At 41.3% G+C, this 9733-nt stretch overlaps 1 protein-coding gene across 5 annotated transcripts in view; it reads left to right on the forward strand.

Annotated features, from left to right (window-relative positions):
* The window catches only part of PPARG (peroxisome proliferator activated receptor gamma), a 136739-nt gene extending 127305 nt beyond the window's left edge, over positions 1-9434 (forward strand). For all 5 annotated transcript variants that reach the window (XM_045493833.1, XM_045493834.1, XM_045493832.1 and 2 more), the window contains one exon: positions 8988-9434. In XM_045493833.1, the coding sequence (XP_045349789.1) occupies positions 8988-9235 (248 nt within the window). In that variant the 3' untranslated portion in view covers positions 9236-9434. The remainder of the gene's footprint in view (positions 1-8987) is intronic.
* The last annotated feature ends 299 nt before the right edge of the window (positions 9435-9733 follow it).

Raw genomic sequence — 9733 nt, forward strand, 5'->3', positions numbered from 1 at the left:
ACCTTTCAAGGGTCTTGCCAGCTTCACAAATAAGAAAGCCAGAAGACGCAGGATGGGGCATTGGAAAACATTGGACTCACGTAGACAGCCCTGAGTTCAAACCCCACCCCCTCCTCCACCACTTACTAGATGTATGATTTCACTCGATTATTTACCTCCCTGGGCCCTAATTTCCTTATCAGTACCCTAAGTAAATGAAATAACATTACGTGAAGCCTCTGGCACAATGCCTGGGACATGGTAAGCACACAGTAAATGCTCATTTTCCCTCCTGCCCCCCCCCCCCATCATGATAGAATTTGAAGGAGCTCCACAGCAATCCTGCCAGTCGTATTGCTTGCAGTTCCACCAACAATCATTCTTAAATCCCTTATCACAATATAAATGCCCCCAGGGAGATATCAGCTAATCCCTTGTATCAGCTATCACTTTAAGGGGATTAGTTGTGGATTGAGAACAAAACCCCAAGGGAAAGAGACACTGGAGGAAGGGGGAGTGGCCTGACAAGCTAAGGGGAGAACTCTAAGCCCCCTTGCCCCTCAAAGAGACAGAGAATAGCAGCAGGAGAGTGATGAGTTTCCACACTCCCAAAGTTCTGATAAAGTTTTGGGCCATTAGATGTTGAGAGGTCATTTTTGGGGTTAGTTAGAGATCACACCTATGTTTTGAGATCACAGGCTCTTCTCAAAAATATTGGAAAGGAAGACATGGAGTGTTGCAGAGAACTTTTATGTTTGGTTATTGGCATTTCTAGAGGTTGAGGAAGCAAGGAAGAGTGGTTGGATTTGGAACAGGAGTGTGTCTGACTTGATGAGAAAGAAGAAATCACTCTCCTTCATCTTTTCCTGTCCAGCCTTCTTCCTCTACCTCCCGCCCACCCCCCATTTCCAGTCCTGATCCATGTTGGACATAGAAGGAGCAGAAATTTATCTATATCCCTCGGCTCAAAGGAAGAACACACTGCTCTCCTGGCTCTGACACAGAGAAGGGGAGCAAACCGTGTGGCTGAGCTTCATTTGAGCAACCTTGAGTGACTAGAACAGGGAACCCTAACTCCAGGGTGAAGGAAGACAGGAAAGCAAGGACTTCCCAAGGGCAGGATGGAAATCTCAAGTAAAATTTCCATTCTGAAAGACCTGGAAATAAAACTGAGCCCAAGCTCATTTCACTCCATGGAGGTACCATTGAGCAATGCAAAGAGCTTTGAGGACAGCAAAGAAGAAAGTGCTACCCACCTGTTATTAGGTACCTTTGTGTTTACTGCCATAGTTGGAGAGGTGGCTTTTGAGTAGGTGAGTGTTTAAGATGAGGGAAGTTGGTGTGGAATGGCTACTCAATGGCCAGATAAAAGAAAATATGCCTGGCTTGGGTTCATCATGGTGGTTATCCCCTTTCACCATCTCGGCCACATCATATGTGTTATTGTTGTGAGGAGTTGTTGTCATTTGGACATAGAGAAAGCATTAATCAGAAAAATGTTAGAGTGTTAACCCACTCCAGAATAAAGGACTCTGCTGGCTATATGTGCCTTCATGGCAGAATGTGCTCGTTACAGAAGATCTTTATCTGTTTGATAACACGTTTACAATATCTGCTAGTTCTGTTGTCCCCTTGCCCAGACAGCCACCATCAACTGCCTTGCTGCTAAAGTCATCCATGGTGCAGCCTTCTGATTAATTTAGGCTTGCCCTGCTAGGATTCCTAATACCAAATCTCCAGCAAGGTGCAGCTCCAGGAGTGGAAAGGGGAATAACATCTGGAAGAGGGAATGGAGAGATGGCTGAGAAGAAGGGAGCAATTGAGGGGGAAAGAACAGGAAATATAGAGTACCCAGGAAAATCAGAGAAATGAGAGAAGAAAGGTAGGAAGGAAAAAGAGGAAAGTGACATTATATTATTAGAAATAGCTACCTTACTATGTGTCAGGCACTGCACTAAGAGCCTTCCATCTATGAGTTGGACTACTCTTATGTCTCCATTTTTTTTTAATGTTTATTTTTGAGAGAGAGAGAGACAGAGCACGAGTGGGGGAGGGGCAGAGACAGAGGGAAACACAGAATCTGAAGCAGGCTCCAGGCTCTGAGCTGTCAGCACAGAGCCCAACGCAGGCCTCAAACTCATAGACCGTGAGATCATGACCTGCGCCCAAGTCAGACGCTTAGCCAACTGAGCCACCCAGGTGCCCCTTTATGTCTCCATTTTTTAAGTGAGGAAACTGGGCCACAGAAAGGTTAAGAAACTTGCTCAGCATTACCCAGTAAGTAAGTATTAAGGCTAGGATTTCAACTGCTTCTCATTAAGGCAGGAGTGCTTACTCTTGCCTGTGCATCAGAATCACCAGGGAGCTTTTAAAAGCTCAGGGTCATACCCCAGGCCAAGAAAATAAGAATCTCTAGAGATGGGACCCAGGTGTTAGTTGGTGGGTTTTTAATCTTTCCGCATGATTTCAGTGTGTAACCAAAGTTGAGAATCACTGCACTCCATCAAGCTCCAATTGAAAATTAAATATGAAAAGAAGCATACATGTGAAACTTTCTTACAATATTTTTCCCCCCAAGGGTAGGAATGTGGGAGGGAATTGCTACAGGCCATACCATAGTTTAGCAAAGGTAAAGTTGGCTGAATTCACAGTTTTGCCTAATGTTCACCATGATTCCGATAGATCAGAAAAGTATTGCAGAATCCCTAACACCATCACTTCAAGGAACAAGTAAATTGAGGCACCAATGGCTTCCTTGTTTTATTATTGCTCTTAAACTGTCTTGCTTATATGCATTCAACTACAAGAATGAGAATCTGTCCAAACCCCTCAAACATGGGTCTGCATCAGGAATTATCTTCTAGTGCCCCTGAATTTGTGCTCTTACCAGGAGCAGTTCAGAAATCTTCCATTTCCCAACTGTGTAAATGCCAGCCCAACCCTGCTTATACTCCTGACCCCATCCCTGTGGAAACTGCCTTTATTTGCACAAACCGAGAGAATAATAATATCTTACAAAGCCCCAGTACGTAGCTCATTCTCACCAGAACCTTATGAAAGAAACAACACCGTTCTAAAAAAAAATCAAGCCAAAACCCAGAAATATTAGAGGACCTGTCCAGAATCATACAGAAACTAAGTGGAAGTGATACAGGACTCAAATCAAGTCTTCAGTTTCCAAATCCACTGCTCTTTTTAGCACATCTGTGAACTTTGGAAGAATGGAATAAAGGACATTGGAGAGGAAGTGTAAAAGGAAGTCCTACCTCCCCTTTGGTTTTCACCGGGCACCTGAACTGTCTTTCATTGTCCGTGGATCAGTTTACAACTACCCAGCTATCAGACTTCTTTTTTTTCTGAACCCCCTGGATACAGTCCTTTTCAGATTACTCTATTTCAGAAAGCCAAAAGACCAAAGCTTTAACAGCAGCTCTTAAAATAGAGACAAAACTACCTACTTGATTTTTCTCCCTCTCCTCCTGAAGACTCCATTGGAGCCCTCTGCTTCCCTAAGACACCTTCTGAGAAAATCTGTGTTCAGGAAATGCCTGGCCCAGGTGGGCAGATCCCAGGAGAGTCAAGAGAATTGAAATCTTCTTCAGATAGCTCTCCACATAACAGAGCCAGATCTGGATATGATGGGAGTTTAATAGGTTTGCTCATAATCAGCAGCCCTCGCTAATCAGTTCCAGCATTGTGTGAGTGGGGACCAGAAAGGTTGCTTTCCCAATTCTTTGCAGCCTGGGAGTAAGGAACCACCAGTAATTGACTCCAGCTTCCTAGAGGGTTGTGTCCTGGAGTATGAGAATCAACACTCACTTTCCTGTAAGGGCCTTCTAGACAGCCTAGGCCAGTGAATGAGGTCCCTTGACCCTGATCCAATCCCAGACCTCAACTCTGACCCTCAGCAAGGTGTAGAGAGATCTCAGACAGGGCTTCTAAAAACAGGGTCTTAGCAGGCACTGAGCCACTGAGGAGTGGAGAGGAAAGGGTGGGGACCCAGGATGGCTCTGGATGCTTAGACAGATTGCCTAGCTTAGCTCAGCAAGGGTTTGAGTGTGTGTGGAAGGAAAGTGAAAGGAAGGAGAAAGAGGGAGAGGGAAGAGGGAAGGCCTTGTAGCTGATTACAGGGTAGAAGGTGGGGAGCAAACCTGACAGATCCCTTTTGCCTTTGATTCTAGGGATTGCTTTAAGACCAAAGGATGCTTTTTAGGTTTTTTTTTTTTTTTTTTAAAGAAGCCAAGTGTTTTAAATTTAAAATGTAAGCCTGTAAATATACTTTTCTAATTAAATTTTGAGTGTATTTTCCCCAGGTTAATTATGTGAATTATGTATTTACAGAGGAGAAAATTGGGGCCCCCTGAACTTGAACAGCTTGCTCTGGGTCACAGAGCTGGTCAGAGTGTAGTACTTTTTACACTTGACTGCAGTCTGTTTTGCCTTGACTGAGGCTCAGTAAAGGGGACAGTGGGACAGATCTGTAAGTGATCTAACTTGTCACTGGAGAAAATATAAATCAGTGGCCACAGAATTTCAGCCCTTCAGCCAAACTTCATCTGTCACATAATAAAAAAAATAACTTGCCAAAGAAGGGTTTGAAAATCCAAACCAGACCCTTCTCCACTCCTCGAGGAGCCAGTTCCATTATACTGCACTGAAGCCAAGTGTTTCCAGCAAGCCTGATCAGCTGCGTTTTAGGGTTTGGTTGTTTGAGCTGTCATGATAAATGAAGCCTACTAGGTTAATGTAATCTGTTCTGCAGAAGTTTTGACTGATGCTGCCCAAGAGGAAGGAAGAAGGAGAAAGGGCTGTAAGGAGCCAGTGTCCCAGTGAGCCGAGGTTCTACACAAGGGTGTGGGGTCCCAACTGGTGGAGGAGCCACATTCAACACCTGCCTTCACACAGAACGCTGCCACTTGAGATGCAAATTCATTTGCATAGCCCCTGGCAGTTGAAATCTGGAACACTTGTCAGGGAGAGAATCAGCAGTCATGAAACCAAAGGCACTGGTCCAGGACATGTCAGAGGCTGAGGCATCAGGGTTTTCATTACTGCATGGCAACTATGAGAAAAGGCACAGGCCCTCGAGGGGCGCGATTATCCAAGCCAGGACAACATCACTTGTTTCAGCCTCAGAACCTGTGATTTTTGCTGATGGTTCCAAATTTAAATGCCAAGAGAGAAAAAGTATACTTATTCCAGTCAATGGGTTATGTTAGAGATGTTAGAAGAAAGAATCGATCCAAAGTTTCCTTCTGTAATTAAAAATGGGGGAAAAAAAAAAGAATGAAAAGAAACTTAATGTAAGAGAATGTTCAGAGTTCTGAAAACCTCACCATGAGGCCGTCTAACATTTCTCTCCCGTGCCTCACCTCAGTGGATAGAGGTTACTAGAGTTTATTAGACACAGAAAAACACAGTTTACAGGAGACTTCTTCATTGTGTAGCGATCCTGTCTTTAGGCTTGTTCACCAATCAGGAGAATTGTACTTTTCAATCCAGGACTCAGCCAGAACAACCTTCTCTCGCTCATTAGCTCAGCCAACTGAGTGCTTCCTGTGTTTCCACCGGAGGCTCAGAGATGATCAAGGCATAGTGTCTGCCCTCTGATACCTCATGACCTCAAAGGAGAGATAAAGAAGGAAATCAGTACTTACAATACAATTTATAAGTACAATATGCTTATAATACAGCATTTGAAATTAAACAGACTTAGATTCAAATATCAGCTCTGCCATTTACTAGGAAGTGGCAGATTTGGGGCAAAATTTAACACCTCTCTTTCAATCTTCATTTTTCCCTTCATAAAACACTGACCTCATGGAGTTATTGTGAAGATCAAATGATATATTGTGTAGAAAGCCCTTAGCACATTCTTTGGAAAATGATAACCATTCACTAAATGTAATCTCCTCATAGGATAGAGATCGAAGTGTTTATAAGGTGCAACAGGTCTAGAGAAAGGGGGTTGGGAGAACAGGGGAGAGGAAGGGATAATGTCAAGGAGGGCTCCCAGGACATAGGAGACATGGGCTTATATTTTGAGGAATAGGTTGAAGTCAGTAAGATGGGTGAAGGGAAAGGAAGACCATTTCAGGAGGGAGGAACAGAATCTGCCTCAGCACAGTCATGATAGAAAATAGGATGTTTGAGGGACTTAGTATGGTAATACCTTAATATGGCCAGAACAGAAGGATGGTTCCAGAAAGTGAGGTTAGAGGATGAAGGGTAGTAAAAGGCAAGTAAAAGCTCTTATACAGTGCCGTAGTTTACAGGGAAGGGAAGACAAGCTAAGGTGAAAAGCCTTCAAGAACTAAAATTTGGAATCAATACAAGGTGTCAGGTAAGTGTCCTGAATGATGTACAAGAATCCTGCACCTCTCTGGTGAGCTTGACGGAGAAAACCTTACATGATAACCACAATGCAACAAACTTAGAAATTAGAAAATAAACTTAGAAGTTAGAAAACAAGACAAACACCAGAACTTTCCACTTGGAAATTTTAAAACACACTTCTGTATAACTCTTAGATTAAAAATGAAATCAAAATAGTAAGACATATTATTTGGGAGAGAGCTACATGAGTACTGTTTACCAAAGCCTATGGGGTAAAACCAAAGTGACACTCAGGAAACTTTAGAGTTTTAAATGCATCTATCAGAAAACAAGAAATACTAAAACTAAATGAATTAAGCATTCAACTCAAGAAGCCAGGAAAAGAGAAAAAAATAAACCTAAAGAAAGTTAAAAGAATGAATTAGTTAAATTGAAAACAAAATAGAATTTTTAAAAAGTTAATAAAACCAAAAGCTGTATTTCTCTAAAAAGAAAAAAATAAGCCTTTAGCAAATCAGATTTTTAAATGACAGAATATACAAAATAAAAAGCATTCAATTATAAATAAAAATGATAGGAGATTTCAGATTCCAAGAGAATGTCATTACAACTCTATTTCAATATGAATTGCAAAAATTTTACTTTTATAAAGAGTAAAAGGTCTTTACTAAATCTCGACTAAGCTCTTCACTAGGAAGATTAAATGGTATAGAAGAAAAATTAAAGGTAGCCAGAGATTTACCATCAGGCTCAGAGAGTTCTGCCAATGAATTCCAAGAAGCCATCAAGGAACAGATCATTACTACATAGAAACAGAAGGAAAATTTATCAACTCAGTCTATAAGGCTAGTTAACATTTATTACCAAACAGACAAAGGATGGCACAAAAAAGACATTTCTGTCACAAAAAATAGGAGCAAATATAGGGAAATCTATGAATATAATGTACTATACTAGAGTAAGATAAAACCATATGGTCATCTCTTTAGAGAGAAAAAGTTTAAAGCATTTAATGAAATGCAACAACATTCCTGACTTAAAAAAATTAAAAACTGTGTAACTCTTAGAAAGCCAGGAGTAAAATGTATCCACCATAATCTACAGTAAACTTCATAGTTGTGGTAAGCCATTAAGAATCATTTTCTTCATGGTTAGGAATAAAACAAGAATACCTCCTACCACTACTGTTATTTAATACCATATTAGAGATATTAGCCAATACACTATGGCAAGAAAAAGAAATGAGAAGTATAAACACTGGAAAAGAAGAAATAAATGAAACTACCATTATTTGTGGATGTAATTGTCTATCCAAAATAGAAAAACAAATCTATGATAAAAACTATTTGAATTGATAAGAGTTTAGGAAATTGGAATATATTCAGTGTACTGAAATCAATAATTTTTTTCTAAGCACCAGCAGGGATATATTAGAAAAGATAATGAAAAAGAAGCATAGAATACTATTAAGCAAAGAAGTAAGTTAAAGAAGTAAAGGATACTGTGTTTAAGGATTCATCTAACAAGATCCACATGAAGAAAAACATGAAAAGTTTAAAAGTAATTTAAGTTCATTGTTTAAAAATTCAAATACGGAAAGTATAAAGAAGAAAGTGAGAATTACCTCACTACTCAGAAGAAAGCTCTATTAAAATCTGGAGCTCTATCCTTCCAAACTATACCAGTATTTAAAAACTATGTCTTGTCTCACTGAAAATGTATATGCTGGGGCGCCTGGCTGGCTCAGTTGGTTGAGCATCCCGCTTGTGATTTCAGCTCAGGTCATGATCTCACAGTGTGTGATTTCAAGCCCTGCATCAGGCTCTTTGCTGACAGCACAGAGCCTGCTTGGGATTCTCTCTCTCTCTCTCTCTCTCTCTCTCTCTCTCTCTCTCTCTGTCTCTCCACACACCTCTCCCACTCACACTTTCTCTTTCTCTTTCAAAAATAAATAGACATTAAAAAATATATATGCTATATAAGGATATATGTATATGTATATATACATACATACATACATACGTGCTATATTAAGGGGAAAAGGCAAAGCTGTTTAAAAAAATTTTTTTTAATGTTTATTTATTTTTGATAGAACACAAGGTGGGGAGGAGAAGAGAGAGAGGGAGACACAGAATCTGAAGCAGGCTCCAGGCTCTGAGGTGTCATCACAGAGCCTGACACAGGGCTCGAACCCACAGACCATGAGGTCATGACCTGAGCTGAAGTCAGTCACTCAACTGCCACCTGGGCGCCCCAAGGCAAAGCTGGTTTCAAAAGCATATCTAAAGCTGTGGTGAGAAAGTAAGTGGAGGTTAGAAAACAGACTCATCAGGAACGAGCAGAAGTTGAAAATGAGATTTCTGAGTGAGTAGAAACATACTGGCAGAAGAGTCCTCAGTCTGGGGGGAGGATTACGCCACCATCATGTTATGTCAACTGATGAGACAGATTTAGCCCCAGCCGGGAAGCGATGCCCCTGGAAAGAGCTCTAATAGTCTTGGTTTCAGTCCATCCTCCTGCTCCACTGTCTACTTAACCTCCCTCACCACCTTATTTTAGAACCAGAGCAAAACAAGCCAGCAAAAAGACAGGGGAGTAGTTTTGCTGAATATGCCTCAGATGTGGGGCCAGAGAATGCTGTAACGGAACCTCTTGTTCTTCTGCTCCCCCAGACCGCCCAGGTTTGCTGAATGTGAAGCCCATTGAGGACATACAAGACAACCTGCTGCAAGCCTTGGAGCTCCAGCTCAAGCTAAACCACCCGGAGTCCTCCCAGCTCTTTGCCAAGCTGCTGCAGAAAATGACAGACCTCAGACAGATTGTAACAGAACATGTGCAGCTATTGCAAGTAATAAAGAAAACAGAGACAGACATGAGTCTCCACCCGCTCCTACAAGAAATTTACAAGGACTTGTATTAGCAGAGAAGTCCAAATTCACGTTTTCCTTCTTCCAGTTGCACTATTATTTTGAGGGAAAATCTGACACCTAAAAAATTTACTGTGAAAAAGCATTTTAAAAAAGAGAAGGTTTTAGAATAATAGATCTATTTTATGCATATTGTTTATAAAGATACATTTACAATTTACTTTTAATATTAAAAATTACCGCATTATGAAATTGCTGGTTGTATTTGAAGACTGAGTCTTATGCGTTCCCTCCCCTCCCCCCCCCCACCAGGCTCATTTCCTTTTATTTCCTTCCCCTTCCTTCCTTCCCTCCTCCCTCCCTGCCCCCTTTCCATCCCTCTTCTTTCCTACACATTTGTCAAAATGGGAGTGGAACTGCGGACTGACTTTCATTCTCAGTAAATTAATTTTTTCTTCACTTCACTCTTCTGAACCCTCCATCTGCCTTAACACCCACAACTAAGAAAGGCAGAGAAGCCTCAGGACAAAAACTTCTCAGAGCATGTGTTT

Source organism: Leopardus geoffroyi, chromosome A2 (assembly GCF_018350155.1).
Source record: "Leopardus geoffroyi isolate Oge1 chromosome A2, O.geoffroyi_Oge1_pat1.0, whole genome shotgun sequence".
In the NCBI taxonomy this organism is placed as follows: Eukaryota; Metazoa; Chordata; class Mammalia; order Carnivora; family Felidae; genus Leopardus; species Leopardus geoffroyi.